The sequence below is a fragment of the Eriocheir sinensis genome, chromosome 30 (assembly GCF_024679095.1).
Source record: "Eriocheir sinensis breed Jianghai 21 chromosome 30, ASM2467909v1, whole genome shotgun sequence".
Lineage (NCBI taxonomy): Eukaryota > Metazoa > Arthropoda > Malacostraca > Decapoda > Varunidae > Eriocheir > Eriocheir sinensis.
The window spans coordinates 8,559,505-8,586,960 of NC_066538.1; the positions used below are offsets into that span (position 1 = coordinate 8,559,505).

A 27,456-nucleotide genomic window follows, 5' to 3' on the forward strand; every position below is an offset into this window, starting at 1 on the left:
CTGGCACCACAGACATCGAGGGAGGCAGCCCCAGGGTTACCAAATTATCGTACTCCCTACACTGTATTTACCGGTTTCTGAGCCACAACTATCCCAAAACTTATCACTAGTTAACGGTTTTAATACTAATCTTCATGGAGTATTGTTTTTTTTCACGGGTATATGACAGTTTTGGGTCTAAATGCAATGTTCTGAGTATAACAATCTGGCAGCGGTAGAGGTTGCGTGGAGGCCGGGGACTGGTGGCGCCCTCTGTGATAAAACCCTCTTTTTAACATATTCTCTCTTACGGATTATTTTTTTATGCATAAATTCAAAGTTAGAATTAAATCGAACAATTATAGTAACTCGTTTATAGTTAAGGTCGATGGAAAATGTGGATCTTATATATTTTTGGGTCGTGGCTTCAAAGAGCACGAGAGGGGGCGGGTTTTTGCCGGGGAAACCATAGAAATTTACCCATCTTATTATATATCCCTTTATTATTCATATGCTCTGAAAGATAGCCTAAAAATGTACAATAACAAATCAAAACGCCACAAAATAATAATAAACGAGAATGACGCACGTGTAATGTAATTGCTCCTCGTTGCTCCTCATTTATGGGCGAATCTGTAAGCGATTGGTTTATCATTACTTGTAAGTGTTAGCGTCAATATCAAATCTGTTTATCTCTAAACTAAACCAGTCATTAAAAACTTCTAGCAGGTGAAATATCTGTAGTTCTTCTGGGTGCAGTCCGGCCCTTGTGTCTACAGTTTATCTTAAATATATCAGTTGTCACCTACCATTGTACCTGTTTAGTTCCATGGTGCTACCTGCGGATTTGTCAAGAGTTGTACATTTATATGACCAGGGGGTCGAGACTGTATGTTTCACCTTGTATTACTGCAACTGGTGATTTGGATGACATGTACGTTCCAAGAATTATAATAATCCTTGATACGTTCCTCCCTTCTCCTTTGCTGTGTACCTTTACAACAATAAACCATCAGTCAATAAATAACTCATCGTTCGGCCTCCCATGCACGCCAGCTCGATCCGCGCCTGCCGGGGAGGGCGGGGCCGGGGGGAGGCAGGCCAGGCCGCGGCACTTCGATCCTCCCCGACCCTCTCAGCGGCTGCCCGGGATGGCGCCACGGCCCTGACGCCCCGCGACGCCCACAGGTGACGCGGGGCACTGCAGGCCGCCGCCCCTCGCCCCTGACCACCCCGCCCCAACGCCCTCCCCGGAGCCTGCACCGTGACCTTTGACCTTCCTATCCCGAGGGCGGCACGGCACGGCACTCACCACCCGCGGGAGGACCAGCAGGACCACTGACTGAGGCGCCCCGGCCAGGTGATCACAGTGGGGGTGATGGCACAATGCAGGCCTGTGGGGCGGTGAATGGTGGCGGCTATTACTGGAGCACAGCAGGACTTGAATACATTATCATTATTAATCTGCAGGTGTGGGCGTGACATGCAGAGGCAGGTTAGTCAGTGTGTCAGGGGCTGAGGTGGGAGGACATTAATCTACAGGTATTTTATATCATTACAGGTGTTATTTTTACAGGACTTAATATATTGTCACAGGTGTTAATTATTGTTTACTTCATTTGGGGTGACATTGTTAATCTACAGGTGTGGGTGTGACACAGGTAGGCTAGTGTGTTAGGGCCTGAGGTGGGATGACATTGTTAATTGCAGGTGTTGATTTACAGTTACAGGTATTAATTTATTGTTAATCTACATTTAGGATGACATTTTTAATCTACAAGTGTGGGCATAACAGAGGCAGGCTTGGTGGGATGACATTATTAATCTGTTGGTGTTAATATTTTGTCACATATGGTTATCTATAGTTAATCTACAGCAGTGATTCTCAAATGTGCTGTCATACTAAATAGTTTGAAAACCACTGATCCACAGGTGTGGGTGTAAGAGGCAGCCAGTGTGTCAAGGCCTGAGGTGGGATGACAGGGCAGCCTCAGTCCCAGCACCCAGGTCTGCCAAGCTGCTCCCCTGTCATGGTGCCAGCCCTCCTCTAGGCCATATGCGTCCCTGCCACACTGAAGGCCATGGCAGAGAGCAAGCCCATCGTTCCCAAGACCCTGGAGGTGGTGGCGGTCGGGGAGGTGGAGGTGCGACCCCAGCTGGCCACCATCACACTCATCCTCTCGGCCTGCAAACAGTCACTGGAGGAGTGCCGGGCGTCCATTGATAAGCGGCAGCCGTATGTGCATCACACGGTGGGTGGAACAAACCTGGCAACACGATAATGACATTCTGCACCAATGGGCTTTATTTATTTATTTTTTTGTCACAGCAAAGGAGGCAGCTAGGTCAAGGGCAATAAACAAAAAAAGCAACATAAAACCATGCTAGACAAAAGAAAAAAGAACGAGAGGCAGAAGAGGTCAATTCCGGGTGGATGGGTGTCTTGATTCATTTCCTTTTTTTCCCTTGAACTCCCACTTTTCCCTTTTAAGTAAAATAGTAATAATTTGTGCATACTGTTTCAAGAGCTATATTACTTTAACCCTCAGGAAGGGAGTTTCAAAACCTACCTGAAAATATATCTTAGGAAATGTCCTAATCTTGTTCTTTCAGTAATTATCAGTAATTTCCAGATTGTCACTGTTACTTTTGTTGTCCATATATCAATTCTATGTATTTGACTTTGCACAAGTACATTTTTTATTTACTAGTTGTTAATTCATCTTCAACCTCTCCTCTCTACTCCACTTTTGTTGTTTTATCTCTTATCAGTTCTCTGCAGTATATGACCTGCTCAAGTCCATATCTTATTCTTACCAGTATTATAATATCTTCAACCTATGCCTGTTCTCTGATCCAAATATGTTCTCTATCCTATCGGTTCTACACATGATATGACCTACCGAAGTCCATTTCATATTCTTACCAATCATTCAGATATCTATAACCTTTGACCATTCTCTAATCTGACCTGCTCAAGTTCATCTCTTATTTTTACTGGTCATGCAAATATCTTCAACCTTTGTCTGTTTATGAATTCATAAGTAAACAAATTCTTCCTTGCAGCTATACAGTAACCAGGCGAGGCGGGAGGACATCACGGAGAGGGAGGAGTGCCAGAGCAACGTGTCGCACATGATGCTTACCGTCACCATCATGGCCACGTTGCCCGCCCAGTTTGTCCAGCCAGTCCTCTCCACCCTGTCTGAGAAGCTGAGTGATGCCGTGGAAGTGGAGAAGGTGGGTAAAAGTGAAGTGGTGATCCTACTAGCTTTTAGGGTTTTTATATTGATTCTCTTTGTTATTTCTAATGCCTAGCCTTCTTCAAAGTCATACAGCAGTTGAGTGGTGTTTGGTGATCATGATTTAGCTACATTTTTTTTAGTATAGAGGAATTGTCACTCTTACTTCTACTGGAAAAACACTACTACTTTTCCTATATAATTACTACTAATACTATATAATTATATAATATATAATTACTACTACTACTATATAATTGTATAATATATAATTACTACTACTACTATATAATTATATAATATATAATTACTACTACCACCACTTCTACTACTACAATTACTATTGCTATCACCAGCACCACCATAAGAACAAATATTCGAACATCAACTGAAGTACAACCAGTCGCCCTTAATTCACTCAATAAATGGCCACTCATTTCCTGCGTTTTGTCCGCAGGTGGTGTACCATCACTCGTGGTCAGCCGTGGCAGAGGGCCGGATGGTGGCCGGGCGGCGGGCAGCTCTGGAGGCCAGGCGGCGAGCGGCAGAGATGGCTGCAGCGGTGGGCAGTGACGTGGGCCCCTGCCTCACCTTTACTGAAGAGGCTTGTGACCACCTGGCACTCTCCGAGGGTGAGGACACAAGACATCCTTCACCTGTCACTCTTCCTTCACCTGTCCTATTGGCTCCATGCATCACACTTGCCCCACCCATCATGCTTCCTCCATTGCCCCGGCCCCTCAACACTGATGAACAGGAACATTCTCTTGCCATTTTAGTTTCATAGTGGTAAAATATTTTTCCATACCAAGTTCTCTTGATCCTTTGTGCCCCAACATGTCTCCTCAGTGTCAGCATGATCATGCATGTATTTTATGCATTGTGTAGAAAAATATATTTATATATATATATATATATATATATATATATATATATATATATATATATATATATATATATATATATATATATATATATATATATATATATATATATATATATATATATATATATATATATATATATATATATATATATATATATATATATATATATATATATATATATATATATATATATATATATATATATATATATATATATATATATATATATATATATATATATATATATTTCTACTGTTAAGGAGGTTGAGGTACTGTATGAGAAAAATCACCTGTAAGGTTGAGAAATTAACCCCTTCACTCCGGCGACGCCGACGTCGGCGTCTGACGGCGTCACCATATAGAAAGGGTTAGTCCTCTTCTAAACCTCTTAAGAGGAAATGGAAGAGGATTAAGAGGAATTTAGAGGAGGATTGAGAGGTTTGACAGGCTTAAGTAAAGCCGGGAGGTCTGTGAACATCTCAAATGACTGGGGAATACGTGCAGTGAGAAATGTGTGGTTGTTCTATTTAGACGTTATCCTGCAAGGGTGTGGTTAAGCTATAAAGTTTCTCAGCTGTGCCTCTTCCATGAAAGGAAGTCTTGCTTTTTGTTGTCCTCTTGTGTTGTTGCTTTCTTTTCTTGTGCTTTTCACTTTTTTTCCTTTCCTTTATCAGTCTTGTTATATATCTTTTAAATGATTATTCTTACTTCTTGTGCATGCCCAGACTGCCTCAGGCTCACATCACCATAGTTCCCCTCTGGACCTTTCTTGGGCATGCTGCTCCCCTCTTTGATGCCGTCATTCACGTGCCTTCCATCCCCACCCAGAGCCTGAGTGTCGTGGTGTTGTCCCCAGACCGCAGCGAGTGGTGTGTGGTGGAGACGCCCCTCAGGCTGCGCCACAGCAATGCCCATGCCCCCACCATCATCCAGAGCCGTGTCAAGGCTTGCTTTGCCCTCACTGGCGGGCTGCCCAAGATCACTGCCGCATGACACTCATCACTGCCACACGCGGGTCCGAAGCCACGCCTGAACTCCTCCGCAGTTTGGGTTAGTCAAGTTTTTTGTTCTTCCTGTCGCTCCATCAATACCTCTGATGCCTTGGCCCATCAGCAGTGTGGTCATGATGGAGAGCAGCAAACTATGCATTACCTTTGAGGAGCAGAAGCAGCAGTAATCCCTAATGGTCACGGTAATGGTGGAAACACAGCTATATGCAGAGTCTAGTACCTGATGTTTGGGGCAGTGATGTCTAGAGGCATAGGAAGGAGGCACAGTATTGGGACTGACGACCAAGGAGGAAAGTGGTGTTGGCGGCGGTGACCGTTGTAGATAGTTTAGTGGATCTTTATTTTGTGCCATCGTCTGAAGCACCGTGGTGTCATGTTCTCACCCAGCACCGTAGGGTTGTCACACGCTCTCCTTGTGTTCCGAGAGTCTCATTTTCTCGTTGGTGTTTTCTTGGTGCATGTTCTCTGGCTGCCAGCATGAGGGACCAGAGGAGTCTTAACACACACACACACTCTTTCCACTGCACAATAAGGTTTAAAACACAGGGAGGCTCAGTCTAAGTGTATTGGTGGAAGCATTAGGCAAGACAACCCCCTCAGCCTTCCTCTTAAACTGTATTACTCTTCTATTTGATGATAACTCTGGCAGATCTGCATCCAATTCGCTACAGCACTAGAATTCCCGCATAGGAGGCATTAATTTGGCTGGAGAGGGGCTTTTGTGGGCTTAGTAGCACCAGCATTTAAAAAGTTTCCTAAATTCTGACCTAACTTTGCAGAGGCTGAAGCTTTCCATGCCTTCCCTGGACACTGCCACTGATCTAGTCATCCATTCATTCCCAAACAACCCGCTTGTGTAGGCGTTAGTCTGGAAGGTGTGCTAGCAGTCACTCAGCTGCTGCCTGCCCTGTCAAGAAAGATGTGCTTGCCAGTTTGTGCTCACTCTTCCACTTAGTACTTACGTCAGGTGAAAAACACTTTCCTTGAAAATTTTGGATAGGTGCAAAAATGAAATATTGCTAAAGTTTTAACATCGATCTTCATTGTTAGTGTGACACGGTGGTCTAGTGGGTTAGAGAGCCAGGGCAAGTTCAAACCCCAGTGGTGCTGTGTGATGCCAGGAAGGGCTTAAAGGTCTTAAACCCCCAAACAATGACTGTATAGGAACATAGTTGAAAGCTGCTAAAATAAATCAGTCTTCATTGTTCATTCCTGTTGTACCTCAGCTTTATCTTTCTGAGTGTACATTGTTGCTTCCCTGGTGTGAGTGCTAAATGGAGGAGTATATGAGGGGTGAGCACACCCTGCCACGTTACCTGTTGATCACTGCCCACCTGTGTTCTGACGTGAGGTCATGGTGAAGGTCGGCAGAGTGAATGATAGGAACACCAGGATTACATACTCCAAAATCAGACACAAGAACATATAATGTATTTCATAAATACTTTTTTACATTAAAATAACACTGTAAGGACTCAGAATACCATACAATGCAGAACTAAACATCACAGTTGTAATGTCAACACATGTCAGAAAAGCTGAATTCATACACACGTGTGTGATTAAAACCAAATACACAGTTACCATTCATTCTACACAGCTATTAAAATCAATAAAAAAAATGTCCTCAAAAATAAATATATTTATTCAACACAGGGAAGTGAACCAAACAGGCTAGGGCCACTGCACTGTGAGTGAGTGCACACACACACACACACACACACACACACACACACACACACACATGCAAATACACGTGTGCAAGTGCACACAGACACGCACACTCACACACATACAAGTCTTACAGAACACACCAAGAGATTATGTACACGACTACTTGGTCAAAACTGCCCAGAATTCCTTACAAATATAGAGATTTATGATATAACTGATGTGTATCGGTGAAGCAAGTCTGTGCCAAGGTCGCCCCGCCAGTCTTTGCCTGCCAGTCCCACAAAGGGTTGGAGAGAGATATATATTATAGTATATTTATATATGTATGATTATGGCAGTGACAAATCACGTCTACATCAAAGGAATATGCTGGAGAAAGGTTTAAATATTCATTATTAGAGAGATATATGTATATGTCTTGTGTCTAGTCTACCATAAAGGAGCATTGTGTTATGGCTGGCACTTTTTATTCATTTTCCTTGAGGGTCGTGAATGCGATACTTGTGTTACCTGCTGTGGGATTCCTGGTCAGTTTCTGCGACAAAAGGGAGGAAAGATGCTGGACATGGTAAGTGAGGCTCATGAGGTGTAGACATGTTGCCATCTACAAATTAAAGTAACGCTACGGACACGCTAGATGCACTCAGTGTGAACGTCTTGGGCTTTCAACGCATGGCAATGTTTACTGTGGATAAGAGAAAAAAATATAAAGTGATCAACTATCATCACGCACTCAGACAGGTAAAATCACAGGTGTGGGTATTACCTGCCTTCTCTGGCATGAAGAGTCATTACATGCTGTGTTGTGACAAAGAGGAAAGAACGATGAGTATTTGTCAGTGGCGCTCCGAGGGCAGAGTCTGAAGTATTACCGGCATCTAAGAGACTTACTAGAGGTCATGCAAGTGCTGCTGTGTCTGATGATGGTCTGGGAGATGTTACAAATCTCCTCATCTTATGTACGGTAGACCCTCCATTTAGCATGTTTCATTTAAAGGATTTCCTCATAATACACCCTTGACCTGACTCCTTCACACACACACTAAAAGATTAAATGTTACACCAGTCCCAAATTGATAAATCTCATTGAAATAACAGCTCGATTTTGCTTGAATTTCATTGGTGCCTGACTCGCGTTAAACAGAGGGTCTGCTGCATGTGGACTGAGGTTCTTTGGCTCGCTCTATGATAAACAAGGACCTCAACTTCTACCATACCAAGAGCTGCAAGTGCTCCTGTTGATTCATTCCCTCAGCCAAGTCTCAGGGATATTATGTGTTACAGCTATTACATGTTACTGCTCTACATGTTGATATATTCTTGTACCGATATCAAGGGACATTTTCTTCCATCCAGAGAGACACTGATAATATACTTAGATTCCTGCCACTCACTTCATCTTACTCGGCAGGAAGTGGGCCAGGCGAGCTGAGAAGAAAGTCTCAGGAATCACCGCGTGGCTGGCAAAATGTATTATGTCAAAGCTTGTGGGTGTTGGCAGCAAAATGATTCATCGGTTTGTTATCTTACTCATGCAGAAGGTAAAGCCACATGCTTGCCCTGACTCTCATGTTTGCTCGTGCATACACACAAGTGCACAGAGAAGCATTCACACACACACACACACACACACACAATACGGCAATTGCACTTGGGCTTTAAGAATTAGCGAAATACAACCATTGGCATATCGTTTGCACTCAAAGCATGGCATATAACTGTTATTTTCCTTCATACTATATACATAGAGTAAGTCTGGAGGGTAGTTTGTGACAGACAGAGTATTATTAAGTTGCAGAGACTCCTACACACTGGTTCATGGTTACGTCCTGTACAGCTAACATGGTACTCCTCAGCCGCCGGGTGGAGAGTGAACAGACAAATGATAATCAAGATATGAAACTGACAAGGAGATTCTTTGGTTGTCCAATACAAAGCTGCTTTAGATACTATTCACCACTTAATATTACTAGTATTACTTCACAGTTCCCAGCAATGATGCATATAATGTGGCCTTCAGGGGAGTGGCTTGCTGTTTGTGATCCATTTCACCTTAAATGCATACAAAACCTTATGTTGTGGAGTGTTCAGACATTATACACAGGTCCTGCCAGTACACTACTTTGAGCTCTGACTAGGAGAGTCATTTCAATTGTTTAGAGCAATAGGCTTTACCTGTGTTGATAAAAATCCATCTCTAGTTCGCTATCACTCTTATTTAGTACTTCTTCCTATGATAAAACATGCCGTTGGCACAGATGACTAGCTGTTACACCCTTACTACAGAAACTTTTTGAGACATATTAAGTAGGTTCAGTGTTCCCATGTCTGCTGGGAGTGGAACAAGACGTGGGTGGGTGGGTGGCTCCTGAACTTGCATCATACAGCACACTACTTATGTACAGCTGACTCAGGCTGGGCAGGACTGCTGTGTTTGGGGGCGTGCGGAATGTGTGGCTCCAGTGTGGGGCGGAGCGCTGGTGGGCCTCGGCCAGCACTCACTCATGAGGGGCACAACACTGCAATAAAACATTACACACTTAACATTCACACACACTCTTGTCTCTATGAAGGCTTCCTCTCATTAACTGGTACATTGTCGTCCTTACCTCTTCAACACTGACTAGATATAAAATTGAACTAAAGTTCTATACACATTAAAAACGTCCACCTGAAGTGGGAATTATCTTGATATACCTATATACTGTCACAAAAGTAATTAAAACACTGTAGTTTTAACAAATTAGTGTAAAAAGGTAAAATTACTCCTTTTGATATATATTTAAAAAGTCTAGTAATGCTACCTACATCATGTATTAGTGTATCCATACATTGGTTGTGGCCTGTCATAAGCTGAAGCTATGCTCTCTCCATTTGCCACTCACTCCTACAGCTTTTTCAGAAACAAGTCTCATTGGCACTTCCTACATGAGTGTGTGTGTGGTCAGGACCACTGTGTAACCTGATGGCAGACAGCTTAAGTTGCTGTGATGTATAAGTATGAGTACTATAGTAGTCCTATGACACAGAAAACATGGCAACAAGAGACCCAGGTAGTTGAAGGAAGCTCCACAAGCCACAAACTTGTGCCTTGCAGTGACAGTTGCAGACACCCACACTCAACAAATCCTCGCATGACAGTACAACAAAACGTAACGTGTAAGCCACTATGAGCTAAGGCTGAGGGACACTCAGTAGGCAGCACAGTGGGTGGGCAAGGTGCATGGCTGGCAAATGACAGTGGTGGTGGTGGTGGTCAAAGTGGCAGTGGAGGTGGTCAGAGTGGCAGGTGGTGTGGTTGTGGCAGGTGGGAGGGTGGTGGCACACAGGTAGGAAATCAAATTATAAGACAGGCTGACGTGGCCGCCATCACAGGGGTTAGCGGGGCCATGGCAGTGTTGTCCCCGGGCCGTGGTGCGAGGCAAACACTGTGACATTCCCTCAACATGCAGCCGCTGTGTCTGGTGCTCCCGCAGTGTGTCCGCACCACGGCTGTGTTGTGGCCATTACACTGCTCTTCAAACCCCAGCTTGGTGTTCTACACACTCGTACTACAACCACAAATACCAGAGAAGGCGGTGCCAAGAGAGGCTCAAGACTCCCCAGAATTTCTCTTATCCTCCCATTCATTAAAAAATAGATAAAAATTATAGTTCCTTGCTCTTGGCACAGCCCCAGCTCTCCTTTGCATCAAGAAAACCCTTCCTTTGCCTCCTCTAAAACAAAATCTACATGTGCTCAACACTGTGCAAATTCTATTAGAAACCAAACTAAAAGGTATTTTTCTCTAATATGCTTATTCACTACTCAAATCAAGCATTATCAAGCTCTTGTCCTTGACTGATCATAAAAATAATTACTGTAAAACTTATTTCAACCCCTGGTCTGCTGAGGTTCCCCATGCTCCCCACATCTAGAAACACAGCGATGCACACACTGCTTGGTGACTACACTTAACACCAGTGGCTTCTCACTCCCAGCCATTCTATATTTTGATCACTACCCTTGTGGTTTGTTGTCATTAGCTTTAATTAAGTAGAGAGGGGAAAAGTGGTAATAGAAAGTCAAATTAGTGGTGGCCAGAAAAAATATCACCGCATGTTTTGATAATTCTCGGGCTGGGAGCTGAGCCCCGGCTGTCCCGACCTTGTGTGTGTGGCTTGCCTCTGTGGGGGCTTACAGGATTGGGTCGAGCTTATATTAACTTATGTTTCAACTCCCGTGTATCACATACTTTTGTGTGTGTGTGTGTGTGTTGTATAGGGCAGTGCTGGGGTGGCTGGGCTTGAGCCAGCCTCTCAAATGTGCTCCCTAGTTGCCTTAGGAACCTTTTGTGTACACTTTGGGGTTCATGCTTCAGACTTGCTGGAGCTTGCTACACTACAGAGTGAGTGTCACCGGTACTTCCTCTGGTGGAGATACAACTTGTGCTAAACAGTTTGGTGGTGTATGCTGCATGCAGCCTAATGGTTGACCAGTATACAGAATGCTAAGACAGATACCTACAGTAAAACCTTGTTCGGCTAGAATAATCTTGACCATTATTAGTTTTATTCAAGTTACATAAAGTCTCCTGAGCAGTGGTGTAGCAAAGGGTCTACATGGAAGGGGGTCAAGCTATCTGCAGGGGGTCTAATGCCCATACAGAATTATCCAATTTGGATAATTACATTTCATTTCCTTCCCCTCAAAATTTCATATAGGGGGACAATGAGGGGTCTTGCCCCCCAGGCCCCCCATAGATATGCCACCATTGATAACTGCAGCCTTTCTTTGTCATTTTGTTCCCTACACAGTCAAGCTTTAGCCAAATAGCCAATGTCACTGCAGCAGATGAAGATTTCCAAGGCCTGACACATGAACGAGGTTTCACAGCAGTGTGTGTGTGTGTGTGTGTGTGTGTGAGGGGGAAGAGACAGGCTTGGCCACATCCTGTCCTGGGGGTGGTGGTGAGGGGGGGGGTTTAGCCTCCTGCTGAGGATCACAAAACACTCGGGTCTGTTTATTTCTGGACCACCAAGTAAAACGAAATGAAGTTTTACCTTAAATTTCCACTTAACACCAGGGGGGAGGGGAACACAAACAAGAGTGTCAGTGTAGCTCTGGGGCAGCAGCGGCAGACATGTTGGCTAGTAGTACACTTCTTGATGTTATTGGACAAGTTTGTTATTACTGTTGTTATGAGGACATGGGAGTGCAGAATCATCAGTGCCCCTCGGCAACCCTGAGGGGGAGAGACTGACCTTTGAGGATGTAGTCGGTGAGTAGCGTCGGCACGGTGGGGCTGTCCTCGTTGATGGCCGTCAGGACTGCGGGGAGGGAGAGAGAAGAGATTGTGATAAGTAGGGGAGAGCGGTGATGATTCGGCCACTTTTTATAAAAATATTTTTAGAAAAAAAAGTTTAAGAAGTAGTGTAATTTTGTTGATCTCAAAATGTTCCTTCATCCTTTGGCTCTTTAGGCTGCTAATATGACACCCGTAGCTATTTCCAGTTTTCAGATGTAGGTAATGAAAGACAAGTTTCTAAATCGTCCGTACCATCCCCACCCATAGTGATGGTTCGGCCAGGGAGGTGGGATGGTACGGACACTCATAATACTCGGCTTAATATTTATATAACTTAAGTTTGATTGGCTAATAAACAAGATTATATCTACTATAAAACATTTGTATAACCACAAAAATATCCTCTCATTATTTATAGGGGAAAAAAATAAAAGGAAAACTACAAGAAATATCTAAAAAAAATTGGTATTATGGCTTCCTTCTCTTCTCACAAGCATAATATCTGAATATAAATCAACCAAATTAACCTTTTTATAACCGTTGCAACACCTATATAGTGTTTAAATTGATATAAATTTAATAAAAATAATGAAAAAATCAACTGTCTGAATCATCACGACTCCATAAAAAGCAAATGTGTGGTCACACTCTTTTTCAGCACAAGAGCTGGGTGATTGTGTTTCACGGCAATACCTTCGCCGTGCATCGCTGCGTCACCAAAATAATTTACATCTTGCTAATTGCCATGTTTTTGAAGTGAGAGCTTATGATACACCCTGAAAATATTACATACGAGATGCAAAAAAACATAAAATTGGACTTGCATTGAAAAGAACAGCTCTGAGGGCGTGGTTGTCCCTTTGTGGGCCAAGGTAACAAAGTTTTGCACATTCACACAAAATCTCGCGGCACTCAGTCCCATACACTTTACAATAAGTGCTATGGCCGGACCATCCCACTGTCCGAATCATCACCGCTCTCCCCTACTAAGGTTGGTTTTGTCAGCCGCTTCTGCCTCTCACATCAATTATTTTCTAAGGTTGAAGAGGAGATTAATTAGGTTTTTGTGAGTGTTTTTTAGGTTCATAGTACAGAAGAAGGGTCAAACTACCACCAGGATTATAAAACTACCCATGGAAATGCCCACAACCCCTAGAAAAGCCTTGTCAAATACATGTGTTTGGTCGCTGAAGTTTATAAGAATACGGGCCTAAGCCATGGAAGCGTCTCAGGTGTTTGGGTCTACTGAACAGGCACCTTATAATTTCTGCCCCTTTTCCTCTCTACCTGCTTCATCTCCTATAGTAATAACAGCAATAATAGCTGAAGTATTAAGTTATGAATATCATCTATTAATTGACACCTCCCTTCCTTTTTCAACCCATTTAGCTCTCTCTCAGACCCCTCAACCCCCTCGTCCCTCTTTTCAACTATTCCTCCCTCACTCTTAGATCTCAATATTGCCCTTTCTTCCCTTTCTTTTCATATCTGGTACAATACTACTTTCTTCCCTTTTCAACCCTTCCTCCCTTACACTTAGCCCTCAAAACCTCCTCTTCTATTCACACACTTTGGACACACTTTCATTCTCTGTCGATCCTTTTCATCCTCAATACTTTCCTTCCTTTTCAACCTTTTCATCCCTCTCATATAACCCTCAAAACATCCCTCTCCTTTCACACAATCAGGACACATTTTAATTTCTAATCCATTTTTCTTTCTTCACTCTCAACCAAGAAGCCTCAAGAGATAAGCCCATATTCTTAAACTTATCGGGTTCCCATTACAAGTATTTTCCAAGGCCACAGAGAAGGTTAACCAGGTCTTCACAGGTGATGTTCCCATTCAAGGTGCAGAAGTCATGTAAAACCATCACTAATATCACAAAACAGTCCATGAAAATCCCAGCAACTTTTATGGGAGGCTTTATAAAACAGGGGAACTGAGGCACTGATATGTTTAAAAATACAGGCTATAAAATGCTCACTCTCAGCCCTCATCACTGTCCTAGACTTACTCTTGATGAGGATCTGCAGGGTGGGGTTGTGCGGGGGTCCGTGGCCAACGTCGTAGGGGATCACTGTTGTCAGATACTGCGGAAGGAAGAGGATGAGGAATGAGACGGTGAATTAACCAGGTAGCAGCGACGGGCCAAATTTGTGGCTTTACCGTGCACCAGTGACGGGCCACATTTTTGCCATGATATAAACCCCCCAAAATAGATGATGCATAAACTGATCACAAATGCGTTGATATATATTATGAAATGGTTTGAGTGAGTGATGATTTTTTCTCATTTTTCTCGCTTAGAAGGACCGTTAAGAAACATGATCCCTGCAGCTACCGAGTTAAGAGCCTTGTTAGTGTTGTGTGCATTACTTGCTGTCTTGTGTTGCCTTATTATTTATGTGATATGTCCTGTTTCGATATGCTAGTGTTGTTTTTGTGTTATATGGTATTTGATCTATGTTTAGTTTTCTCCTTGTAATGTGTATGTTGTCTTTATTGCTTCTCTTTCTGTCTTATACTTCTTGTTTTATGCTCCTTTATTTTCCTCTTTTTTTGTGTGTATGTTTTTATGTTTCCTTGTTATTCATGTGTTGTAATTGTCTTATTGTTAGTAACCCATTATTGTTTGTTTGACAGGTCAGTGTTGATGATGTGCTATTTGTGTTCTTGTGTCGGCATCTTGTTCATGTGGCTTGTTTTGTCTGATATGGTGGTGTTGTTTGTGTTGTGTTCTTGTGTTGCTTAATGTTCATGTGTTTTGTTTTGTTTGATATGCTGGTGTTGTTTTGTTTGTTATGTTCTTTTGTGTTGCTTCTTATTGGTGTGTTTTGTTTTGTTTGGTGTGCTGGTGTTGTTTGTGTTGTGTTCTGGTGTTGCTTAATGTTCATGTGTTTTGTTTTGTTTGATATGCTGGTGTTGTTTTGTTTGTTATGTTCTTTTGTGTTGCTTCTTATTGGTGTGTTTTGTTTGATATGCTTGTGTTCTTGTGTTACTTCTTATTGGTGTGTTTTGTTTTGTTTGATATGCTTGTGTTCTTGTGTTGCTTCTTACTGGTGTGTTTTGTTTTGTCTTATGTTAGTGTTGTTTTGTTTGTTATGTTCTTTTGTGTTGCTTCTTTTTTATGTGCTTTGTTGTGTTATGTCAGTATTGTCTGTGTTAATTGTGTTCTTGTGTTACTTCTTATTGGTGTGTTTTGCTTTGTTTGTTATGTCAGCATTTTTATGTGTTATGTATTCTTGTGTCACTTATTCACTTGTTTTGCTATGATATGCAAATCCCTCTATAAATGTTACTCTGATCAGCAAACATCTGATATTTGAACATTTTTATATATATTTTCCTTATCCCTTTCTCTAGTTTGCTCTACTGTATAAGTATTTGTGGCATAATTACATCTTTTACTCTGCTATGTATTTGAGTACTATTTGTATTTCTATATATTTTTTCCTTTTCTCTCTTTGGTCCCTTTTGGTAGAATGTATTTGATCTATGTTTAGTTTCCTTCTTGTAATGTGTATGTTTATTGCTTCTCTTTCTGTCTTATTCTTCTTGTCTTATACTCCTATATTTTCCTCTTTTTTGTCTAACCCATCTTTTACATCAAGCACAAAGCCATGTCTCTGTCCCTATAAATGATAAATAATAAATGGTTGTAGGTGAGGAGATAAACAGGTAACACAGCTTGGCCTACCTTGGGGTCTATGCCGTTGGGTCCAACTTTCTTCTGCTTCTTCTTTTCAACGTTGAAGTTCCTTCTCTTGTTCTGGACCTGAGGACAAGATGTGGAAGGTGAGGCTCAGGGGAAAAGAAGGATAAAAGGGAAAAAGAAGGAAGAGGAAAGGGAAATAAAAAATGATGTAAGGATAATGAACCACTACACTATTACTATTTTTTTTTTAATTATAAGACTGAAAAAAAAGTAGTATACCCTTTAAGATGAGACAAATTTAGTGTGTGTGTGTGCGTGTCATAGTAATGTTAAACATTTCACGGAGTTTTGCAAAAGTAACTAACAGAAAGAGTGAAAATAAAGGAAAAATTAAAATGAGTAAAACAGAACAAGGGAAATACTTTAGGAAAAATTAAGACATAATACTGAAAGAGGGAAAATAAGACAAAGAAGGAAAATAAAGGAAAAGGGAAGATGTATAATGGCAGAAAAAGGAAAAGTAAAGAAAAAATCAAAACAATAGAATGAGGGAAAAATAATGAAAACAAAATAAAACAAGAAAAACAAGAAAAACGAAAAAAAACATGGTAAAAAAAACATAACGTGAAAAAATAATGAAAACAAACAAAAAAAAAAAAAAAAAAAAAAATTCATCACCACACACACACACACCTGAAGGAGGAGCGAGATGAAGGAGTTCTTGAGTTCCTTCTCGTACTCCAGCTCGTCCCGGAGAGCCAGCTGGGTGATGAGGGTCTCCGAGTACTGGCGAATGACCAGCTCCAGCTCCATCAGGGCCTCGTTCAGCTCAGGCACACTCATGTTCTTCAGCTCTGAGGGGAGGGAGGGAGAGTGAGGGGAGGGTGATGGGGAGAGATATAGGTTGAGCGAAAGGGAGAGAGGGGGAGGGAGACCAGGAGGGGAAATGATTAAATGGGAGTGAGGTGAGGGAAAGGGAGGTGGGGAAGGTAGTGAAGCAGCGAGAGGGGAAAGAAAGTGAGGAAGAATAAGGGGAAGGGAGACAAAAGAAATGGCGAAGGATGAAAGGGAGTAAGAATGAGTGAAAAACGAAACAAGTAGGAAGGGAAAGAATGAGAAGGGAGACAGGGAATGAGGTAGAGAGAAAGGGAGAGAGGGAGTCAGATGGAAGGGAATGAAGGGAGTAAAGGCAGGCCCGTAATTTTGGCAGATTTTTTTGGGGGGCTAGAGGTCATCATAAGTTCATGATGTGGGGGAATGGTGGAGAGCGAAGCGATATGCGCAGGTGGGGGAATTTAAATAAAGAAAAACAAGCAATTTTAGGGGCATTTTAAAGGTCGATATGGAAAACACTGGGGGCTATAGCCCCCCCAGAAATTATACAGCCCTGCAGGGGAAGGGAGATGGGAAGACAGGGAGGGAGTAGAGAGTGAGGGAAAGGGAGACAGGTCGGAAAGTAAATTTAAGTCAGGGGGAAGGAGACAGAGAAATCAGGCCAAGAAAAGGTAAAAACCTCAAGAGATTGGGAACAAATATTAAGAAATAAAAATATGTAACTTAACAGTGATATATTTTTTTTAACGTTTCTGCCTATGGTAGCTAGGCATTCTTGGTGGGAGCTGATGGTCGACCCCAGCCATCTTGCTTGGCTCATGCTGCCCCCCAGGGCTCATTTTTGACCTCTCTCTTGGAGAGAGGATAGAGTTGATAGGAGGTCTTCAGGACAGCACGTGGGTAATCTTAGGCCACTCGGCGGTGACTGAAAAATCCCGGCTTGTGGTGGCGGGGTGAATATGCGGGCGGGAAACGAACCCGCGTCCAGGGGCCGTGCGGGCCCTGGACGCGGGTTCGCCACTACTATTTTTTTATACTACTACTACAACAACAACTACCACTACAACCACTACTACGACCACTATAACCAAGGGCTTACTGTCATGGTAGAGATGTGGGGGGCAGGGCCGGGGGGGCGGGTCCTGCATGTTCTCCCCTGACGATGTGCTCTCCTCCACGCCCTCGTCCTCGGAGCTGCTCCCCTCCTGAGGCACCGGCGGGGGAGAAAAGTCAGACACGAGACCAGAAATATACCAGAACAGAGACACACAGACCAGCCGAGAGTTTATTATGGGGAGAAGTAGGCAGTTTTTATTTATTTTTTTACTGAGGTGGTTAATTGCTTCATATTTTTAAGCATTCTAACCCGACTTTACCTTGCTAGCTTATCCTAATCTATCTATCTTGATCTACCTTGGTAATTAGGGTGAGAATTAGGCAGTTATTATTCTGAAGTGGTTAAGTGATTCATAGTTTTTAATTATTCTAACCTGACTTGACCTTAATGCTAGCTTATTCTAATCTATCTATCATAATCTATCTATCTGTCTTCATCTATCTTGGTAGTTATGGAGAGAAGCAGACATTTTTTAATAATTAGTATTTTAAAGTGGAAGCAAAATATACTTAAGAGCTTGACAATGATGTACTATATAAATAAAATCTAAATCTGCTTCACTACTTCTATTTCCCTTTCTATATATTTTTTTTTATAGTAATATTGCCAGACTTAACTTGCCTCACAAACCTTGCCTAAGCTACCTAACACAACATAAATATTTCCTTATTGAACATGTTAAGAATTCTTTCCCTGACCTGTCCAACAACATAATATTTCCTAACAACATCTTAAAAAGTTGTTTCCCTACTCTATCCTACAACCTAAACATTACCTAACTGAACGTGCTAAAAACGCCTCTTTCTCCGCCACGCCTCGCCCTTCCCTCCATGCCACCACCCCAAGCAGTCCAAGTGCAAGGAAGCCAAGAGATAAAAAAAGCAAAAGGAAAAGAAAAGGTCTACTCTAGTCACCCCAAACAGTCATAATATCATGTCATAGCCTCATCACCCCTTGGCACTTTTACTTCACAGGCACTATCATATAAGAAACAAAGATGTATATAATTATAAGTATGTAGTATATGGTGTTGCACGCACTTATGTATATGTCTATCAGTATGTCTAGATGTCTAAATGCGGTACAATGTATACCCGTTGAAAATACAGTAAACCCTCGCTCTAACGAACCAATTGAGGGAAGGAGACGTTAAATCCGTTATATCCCATAGATCCGAGCTTTGGGTACGTAAAATTTGCTCGTTATATAAGGTAAAAGTTCGCTGCTTCCGACGATTTTCATATTTAACCAAACTTATTCTTTATATTAGATGAAGGTTCGCAAAGTTACGCACAGACAGTCATCACAAATATTACACCCATACAGGAAAATCAAAACAAGAATTATTACACCTTTCGGCACCCATGTGTACATACATTTAACAAGGCTTTCGTAAAATCTGTGGGGATTTCCGTGGGTAGTTTTATGACCCTGGTGGTAGTCTAAATTTAGGACACTGGGCAAATTTTCCGTGGATCTTCAGTCAAACCACGATTTCCGCTGGCGTGGTCCTCATATTTCCGTGGTTTTCTGACGTGTCCACGATCTTCCAAAGCTAAGGTAGATTTCACCGGAGGACGACGATATTACTCACCATCATCATCATCAGCAATAACAAGAAACAAATGAGAACCACGTTAGCGGAAATCGTGGTTTGACTGGAGATCCCCGGTAAATTTGCCCAGTGTAATAGCCCCTCCCCTTTTTTTTTAGTTTCTGCACCATGAACGTAAAGAAACACTCATGGGGAAGCGGTTAACCTCTTTTTTTGACCTTTAGAAATGACTGATGTGAAAGGGGAGCGTCTGAAAGAATACCGACTTCCATGTTACACTGACCAAAATTCGTTCTATCGTGGTCCGTAAAAGCGAGGGTTTACTGTAAAAAGAAGAAATATACAATCTAAAGAGTAATAAAACCATACACAAAAGAGGTAATTATAAGGTTGCAGGTGTAGGCCTATGTATCTAGGCAAAAAAAAAAGAAATACATTGAGGAAGGGTATTGTATTTATGTCCAATTCTGTGTCTGTTTGAATTGGTGAGAGATAGATAAATAGATAGATAGATAGATAGATAGATAGATAGATACATAGATAGATAAACAGAGAGAGTATTAACTATAAAACGAAAGTAATTGAAGAAAAATAAAGGAAAGAGAGAAAGGTATAAAAAGGTGAAAGGAGAAGAAAGTGAAAAAAAAAAGAGAGAAAAGTGAGATAGATAGACAAAGAAGAGCACACACACACACACACACACACACACACACACACACACACACACACACACACACACGCACACACATACCTGCATAATATCATCAATCTCCTGTATCACTTCTTCGGCACTCTTGACGGGTTCCGAACTGAGGCCGCTGAGGATGAGGTGGTGGAGGTCCAAGTCTTGCGCCACCTCCTCCTCCTCCTCCTCCCTCTCCTCGCCTTCCTCCGCGTTCTTCTCCGTCCCTCCCTCGCCCTCCTCCGCCCCCCCTCTGCATCCCTCCTGTCCAAATTTAGTAGCATTGGATCGTCTGTTCTCTCTTCCTTCCTTCCGCTCTGCCTGTCTTCATTTCCTTTCTTTTTATTTTTTTTTTGCTTTTTTTTTGTTTGTTGGTTAGATTACCTGTTCACTCATATCGTATGGGAATCGGATGTTTTCTGACGCAAATTAATACTGTATCGTGACTGTATTATTATTATTATTATTATTATTATTATTATTATTATTATTGTTATTATCACCTATATTTTCAGTGTTGCATTTATGATACGTTTTCTTTGTTTACTTATGCAATTTGTATCTATTTTTCATTCATTCATTATAGTTTCTGCTTCGTCTGTATCGCATTATAAAAAAAAAACTATGATAATGTTCTTATAATTGTGTTCTCTATATTTTATTAAGCATTTACCTACTACTACTACTACTACTACTACTACTACTACTACTACTACTACTACTACTACTACTACTACTACTGCTACTACTACTACTACTTTATCAAATCCATATCTCTTTGCTATCTTAATCTTTTATCTTTTTTGTTATTTTCTATTTTTTCTTTTTTCTTATTTTCCTTACATTCTTGCATACTTCACTCACTCATTTATCCATTTCTTCCTTACTACTACTACTACTACTACTACTACTACTACTACTACTACTACTACTACTACTGCTACCATTATCACGAAACATTAAATATATCTTAATCGTTTTTCCTCTCTCTCTCTCTCTCTCTCTCTCTCTCTCTCTCTCTCTCTCTCTCTCTCTCTCTCTCTCTCTCTCTCTCTCTCTCTCTCTTCACGCGCCGCTGCACAGACGAGGCAAAGAAAAGACATTCGCGATCTCACACACAATCTTCCTCTCCCTGTGTTTGCGAATGCGTCCCGCCATGCATGCTCCAGCGCTCTCCTTTTGTCCTCACCTCACGCAACCTTCGATCCCCCCCCCCATGACTACCACTTACTACCACTACTACTAGTCTACCACCACTACTACCATTGCATTCCCACTCTCTACCAGCATTTCATCTCCCACCATCGCCACAACCATTTGCCATTTTCACCATCCACAAACCACTTCTGTCATCCACTTCATTCATCCACAACCACCTCCTCCTCCTAAGTTCCATTTCTACCATCTACCACCACTTCATCCACCACCACCACAACCACCACCATCACTATATTCCATTTCCACCATTCACAACTCATTCCATACACTCTACCCGTCTCCAAACACTTATTCCACTTTCCTCATTCCTTTTCTTCGTTTTCTTTCCACACTCATTTCTTACTCCACTCAATCACTCCACACACTCACTTTTTATCTTACTCTTTTTTGTTTTCATTCCACACTCATTTCTTGCTCCATTCATTCATTCCAGTCATCTCCAAACACTCACTCTTTTCTTCCTCTTCCTCGTTTTCATTCCACACTCATTTCTTACTCCATTCAATCACTCCACACACTCACTTTTTATCATACTCTTTTTTGTTTTCATTCCACACTCATTTCTTACTCCATTCAATCACTCCACACACTCACTTTTTATCATACTCTTTTTTGTTTTCATTCCACACTCATTTTTTGTTCCATTCATTCACTCCAATCATCTCCAAACACTCACTCTTTTCTTCCTCTTCCTCGTTTTCATCCGCATTCATTCTTCACTCCTTCCATTCACTCCACAGTCATACTTCTTCATCTTCCTTACTTTCATTCGCACTCATTCTTCACTCCTTTCATTCACTCCACAGTCATACTTCTTCCTCTTCCTCGTTCCCATCCGCTCTCATTCTTCACACCTGTCATTCACTCCACAGTTATACTTCTTCATCTTCCTTACTTTCATTCGCACTCATTCTTCACTCCTTCCATTCACTCCACAGTCATACTTCTTCCTCTTCCTTGTTTTCATCCGCATTCATTCTTCACTCCTTCCATTCGCTCTACAGTCATACTTCTTCTTTCTTGTTTTCATCCGCTCTCATTCTTCACTCCTTCCATTCACTCCACAGTCATACTTCTTCCTCTTCCTCGTTCCCATCCGCTCTCATTCTTCACTCCTTTCATTCACTCCACAGTCATACTTCTTCCTCTTCCTTACTTTCATTCGCTCTCATTCTTCACTCCTTTCATTCACTCCACAGTCATACTTCTTCCTCATACTCGTTTTCATTCGCATTCATTCTTCATTCCTTTCATTGACTCCACAGTCATACTTCTTCCTCATCCTCGTTTTCTTTCGCATTCATTCTTCATTCCTTTCATTCACTCCACAGTCATACTTCTTCCTCTTCCTTGTTTTCATTCGCATTCATTCTTCACTCCTCCCATTCACTCTACAGTCATACTTCTTCTTTCTTGTTTTCATCCGCTCTCATTCTTCACTCCTTCCATTCACTCCACAGTCATACTTCTTCTTTCTTGTTTTCATCCGCTCTCATTCTTCACTCCTTCCATTCACTCCACAGTCATACTTCTTCTTTCTTGTTTTCATCCGCTCTCATTCTTCACTCCTTTCATTCACTCCACAGTCACTTCTTCCTCTTCCTTGTTTTCATCCGCATTCATTCTTCACTCCTTCCATTCACTCCACAGTCATACTTCTTCTTCATCCTCTTCCTCTCCACACACGCTGAGAGAGGTCGCTGCAGTGTGTCAGTGTGAAAGACTCGCTGGGAATGTGAACTCACTCAACTGTTTTTCAATTAATTATCTTTTTTTTTTTTTATCCAATTATATCTTAAGAATTTCGTCCTCTACATAAACTGAATATTTGCTCGTCAATTCAACGATCTCTTAATTAATTGGTTTCGTTTGATTTATTAATGTATGTTCCTATTTATTTATTTGGTGGTCTGTTGGCATTTCCTATTTAAGCGATTGATAATGACTAAGTGGTTTATTAATAACAGTACTTAGCGTTATAATGCACTCGCCAGGTGTCGGAGAGTTCTTGCTATTTTAATTCAGTCAGAAAATGCCTCGTTATTGTTTGCTCTTATTGATTCATGATGTTTATATTTGTCTATGTGTTTATCTATTTATCACTTGTTTATTTTTCTATTTACTTATATTCTTGTTCTTGTTCCTCTTGCTCTTGTCCTTCTTTATGTTATTATTATTATTATTCATATTCTTATCATCATCATCATCTAGCAATGCAGGAGTGACTCAAGTCATCATTTGCGTCAGAACCACATCCGTTTCCCGTCCAGGAGTTTCCCCTTCACACCTCTGACTCATCCATATGGTAGTCACCCTTAAAGTTAGCTTAGTTACCCTTAAGTTTACCTATACACGACTTTTACCTCACACATGTAGAGCAGAAGTAATATTTTTCAAGAGTGTGTCGTCTCTTTTAATCTTCTTTACCTCACTACCTACAGGAGAGGAAATAATTTTCAAGCGTCGTTTTCTTGATCTTCTTTTGTTTTCGTTTGCTTTGTTTTGATTTTGTTTTGACGAACGCCTTCTTGTCTATGCTTTGATTATTCTCAAACACATCGGGACCCTCACGCTGAGCCACATTTATTTTTAAGGTGCTGCCTATAGCGCCGGTAGGCTCTCTTCGGGTACCAGTTGGACGGCCCCAGCCCGTTAGTAGCACTGGCGGATTTTATTTATGGTGGCTGCCGTGATGTATGACTCACGCTTGGCCCATGCTTCCCCCGGTGCTCCTCTTGACTAAAGTCGCTGAGGTTGGGGCTGACTGAAGATCTGGGCAGCATGTGGGTAATCTTACGCCACTCGGCACGATGGTATGAAAAACCAGCGTGTTTTGGTGGGATTCGAACCTAGGCCCATGGGCTCACCACGCCCGCACGCTGACCACTCGGCCACCGACTGTTAAGGCTTTCATAGTGGTTGTGTTATGTATAGTATGTCCATGAAGGATAGTTTTATGAGCCTAGTGGTAGCATGACAGTATGAGTAGGCGGTGGCTGAGTGGTTAGCATGCTGGGTTCGAATCCCCACGCTACCACCTGGGATTTTTGTCACCGCCGAGTGGCCTAGACTACCCACATGCTGTCCAGAAGACCACCATCAACCCGGACAGGTCAACCGTCCAGTGAATCAAGAATGAGTTCCGGGGGGCAGCATGAGCCAAGCATAACTGGCGCCACTATAAAAATTGCCTGCGCCGTGACGGGCTTGGGCTGATCATCTGGCCCCTGAAGAAAGCCTACCGGCGCTATAGGCGGGGCTGTAAAAAAAAAAAAAAAAAAAAAAAAAAACGCTAATGAGAACCCAACTCATCTCCTTTGCGGCCTTTGGAAATAGCTGTTGTGGGCGCCGGAAGCGTCTGAGAACACGGGCCTGAGTGCCTTGATTACTTTCTTGTGTGTGGGTTTGTGTCAGTTTGACGGTTCGGAGACAAAGCGAGGGAGTCGAGATTGAGATGGTTTGGATACTTATGAAGGAGAGGTGATGCTGGGTATACTGAGTGAAGAAGGATGCTGGAGATAAGTTACCCGTCATTCCATCCATCTATCGGTCAATTTATCTATATATCTATTCATATTTTACTTATCTATCTACCTATCGATCTATCTCTGTCTATTAATCAGTCAATTAATCAATATATCTATTTGTCAATCTGCCCGCCTATCTATCAATTAATCTATCTCTTTACCTGTCTATCTATCAGTCAGTCTACATATTTGTCTATCTGTCTGCCTGTCCACCTATCAGTTAAACAGTTAATCTATCTATCTATCTATCTATCTGTCTACCTGTTTACCAATCACTCAACCAATCTATCTTAATGTCTGTCTTCATCTATGAATCAGTCCATCGATCTACACATCTGTTTATATGATTACTTGTCTATCTTTCTATCTTTCTGCCTGATAGTCTGCCCAACAATCAACTAATTAGTCAACCTGTCTTTTTATTAATCAAACAATCTATCTATCTATCTATCTATGTATCAATATATCCACCATCCTCTTCCCCTCTCTTTGCTAAGGTTCCAGTGCATACCTTCCCATCCTAACCCCACCTCACGCCTTGGTCTGTCTTAATGGCGAGCAAATAAAAGGACGTGCTCATAAAATTCGGACCCTGCCAGGCTGCGGGACACGCGTGGCCGGGCGAGGGGTGAGTGCCCGGCCTAGTGACCACACCCAGCGGCGAGATGAGTCCCAGCGAGGCATCTGAAGAAAGTCTCACCACCCTCATCTTCACCCCATCCCCAAGGCAGCAATAGAATGGATACAAAGAGGGGCGAAAGACTTACACATTCACCCACATTTGATCAGACTTTTCGTAGTGCTTGCAGACCAGCGCCCATATGATTAAACTCTTCGAAGCCTTAAGCCCCGTTCACACTGTGCCGACTCTGGGCAACGACAACCCAGCGACTCCGGGAACACGAGGTCTTGGGTGTGAAATGTTGTTATGAAAGGGTCGCACATAGTCTTTCCGAACGGGGCGTTAGTGCATCTGTTAAAAAAGGCTCTGGTAAAAGCTGTCGAGTTTTCCATGGGTGGTTTCCCGAGCCTGGTGGTAGTTTTGCAAGGCTTTTACGGCGCGAACGGGAAAGCACTATTGACAACCCGACGTATCTCCTCTGTGGCAATGGAAAACGTTCGTAACAAGAGGCCGAAACGTTTGATAATGAGAGGCCAAGCATTTCCTCCATCCTTGTATCCATTTTCGCACTCTACCACCTCCATCAGCGGCACCAGGCATCGCTTCTTTGTTCTTATTTCTGTCTATTGCTCTACCGTCCGTGTCCCTCCCTCACTCCCTCTCAATCTCTCACCCTCTCTCGCTCCCTCTTTCTCTCCCTCTGTTTACCTTAGTTGATTGAAGCTAAAGAAACGCGTCGTGTCATTAGGATGGATTGTTTTGACTGCTGAGATTACAATGGACTGTTTTGATTATTGATGGAACGTTTGTGTGCCGTTCGTGAAGGTCATCCTAACCTAATTGAACGTCCCGGCGCCGCTAATTAAAAGACTTGGCTATGGATGGAATGCCTCTCGTCTTCATTAGTGGGCATTATGGAGTCAATCTGAGTTTACAAAGAGATCGTTAAAGTTTAGTCTATTGAGAATTGGACAGCGGGACTTTCTTTTTTTCTATTCCTTTTCTTGAGTATTTTTCCTTTGACATTTTTCCCTGGCAATTATTTTTCCTTTCTGCTATTCCTTTCCTTGAGTATGTTATTTCGAGTATTATTTTCTCTCTGGCACTTTTCTCTCGCATTTTTCTCTGATATTCCTCTTCTGGAGTATTTTTCCTTGAGTATTTTTTTCCTCTCTGGTATTCCTTTTCTAGATTTTTTTTCTCGCATTTTTCTGCGTATTTTTTTCACTGACATTTCTCTTGCGTTGAATATTTTTCCTCGGGTTATCTTTTTCGTCGCTTGAACTTGAGTAATCTATTTCGCCGCTCTGTGTGCTATGTTACGTTATGGTGGACTTATTAGAGCCACTTTTACGGTCCAACACAGGGGCTTCGTAGTCGCTCGAACCAAACTATTTAATCTTCTACACTCTACATTGGTTAGGCTTTCAATGCAACACCAGAGAGACTTCCCGTATGGTTACCTCAACTTTCTCATCTTAAATATCAACGCCAAACACTACATAAGGAATTTTTGAAGTCTTTGGTATTGTTTTGGAGGCTTACTAACCCATCTTGGCGAACTGTGAAAGTGGCCCTTACCACGTCTAGGTTCATCATCAACACACTATAACCAGCAAGGTGACATTCGTTCATGACCTTATGCATACTCTATCATGTATACGTACACATAACAAGCAGCAAAGATCCGTTCATGACGCTATAGGCAAAACTAATGGTAATAATAATGATGATAACACTAACACTAACAATACACATTCAAGACATCAATGGAGCAAAGTCATGTCAGGAACTACTTACAAATTTAAAGAAAAAAATGTTTGTATACGTAAGTCTATGTAAATTTAGGCTTATACACTATTCTCTTATACTCTAAAGAAAAAAGTATTAAAAAATCATTACATTCAAGACCAACATCAATCATTATGGGGTGTTTGTGGGTTAAAAATAGCATTTGAGTTTAAATTAAAGAAACACATATACGGCGCACAGCCAAATAATTAAATAAGAAAGGAAAGAAGAATCAATACAAACTAAAATAAAGAGATAAATAAAGTGTCTATCTAACTCGGTAAAGCATGAGAAGGAAGGAAGGAAACACAGCGGCGGTAACGAAACAAAAGACGATCGGATGTCAACAAAACAGGCAAGATGGCGTCGGTTT

General features: G+C 41.9%; 2 protein-coding genes and 1 long non-coding RNA gene across 7 annotated transcripts in view; 1 reads left to right on the forward strand and 2 right to left on the reverse strand.

The window, feature by feature from the left end:
- The first annotated feature begins 1,018 nt into the window (after positions 1–1,018).
- LOC127005554 (uncharacterized) lies at positions 1,019–6,874 on the forward strand. Of its 3 annotated transcripts, none has more exons than XM_050874486.1 (5): positions 1,019–1,339; positions 1,912–2,231; positions 3,046–3,219; positions 3,679–3,853; positions 4,965–6,874. In XM_050874486.1, exons 2-5 carry the CDS (start codon positions 2,061–2,063, stop codon positions 5,099–5,101), a joined length of 657 nt encoding a protein of 218 aa, XP_050730443.1. In that variant the 5' UTR covers positions 1,019–1,339; positions 1,912–2,060; the 3' UTR covers positions 5,102–6,874. The 3 variants fall into 3 exon arrangements, with proteins under 3 accessions (XP_050730443.1, XP_050730441.1, XP_050730442.1); XM_050874484.1 differs by having other exon boundaries at positions 1,021–1,339; positions 4,937–6,874; XM_050874485.1 differs by having other exon boundaries at positions 1,338–1,474; positions 4,937–6,874.
- The window catches only part of LOC127005551 (serine/arginine repetitive matrix protein 1-like), a 67,787-nt gene continuing 46,865 nt past the window's right edge, over positions 6,535–27,456 (reverse strand). For 2 of the 3 annotated variants that reach the window (XM_050874481.1, XM_050874480.1), the window contains exons 4-10: positions 19,995–20,189; positions 17,671–17,776; positions 16,431–16,591; positions 15,780–15,857; positions 14,097–14,172; positions 12,036–12,101; positions 6,535–9,311 (exon numbers count right to left, since the gene is read on the reverse strand). In XM_050874481.1, coding sequence (XP_050730438.1) covers positions 9,295–9,311; positions 12,036–12,101; positions 14,097–14,172; positions 15,780–15,857; positions 16,431–16,591; positions 17,671–17,776; positions 19,995–20,189 — 699 coding nt within the window. In that variant the 3' untranslated portion in view covers positions 6,535–9,294. The remainder of the gene's footprint in view (positions 9,312–12,035; positions 12,102–14,096; positions 14,173–15,779; positions 15,858–16,430; positions 16,592–17,670; positions 17,777–19,994; positions 20,190–27,456) is intronic. The other variant, XM_050874482.1, reaches the window with a different exon arrangement.
- Positions 20,909–27,453, reverse strand: LOC127005558 (uncharacterized). The gene is made up of 2 exons (XR_007758717.1): positions 21,998–27,453; positions 20,909–21,931 (listed from the first exon to the last, which is right to left on the reverse strand). It is a non-coding gene; the product is annotated as an uncharacterized LOC127005558 (long non-coding RNA).

Coding starts and splice junctions, on each gene's coding strand:
- LOC127005554 (XM_050874484.1), top strand. CDS start 2,061: ATGGCAGAGAGCAAGCCCATCGTTCCCAAGACCCTGGAGGTGGTGGCG. Junction 3,220..3,678: donor ATGCCGTGGAAGTGGAGAAG/GTGGGTAAAAGT, acceptor TTTTGTCCGCAG/GTGGTGTACCATCACTCGTG. Junction 3,854..4,936: donor CCACCTGGCACTCTCCGAGG/GTGAGGACACAA, acceptor ATCCCCACCCAG/AGCCTGAGTGTCGTGGTGTT.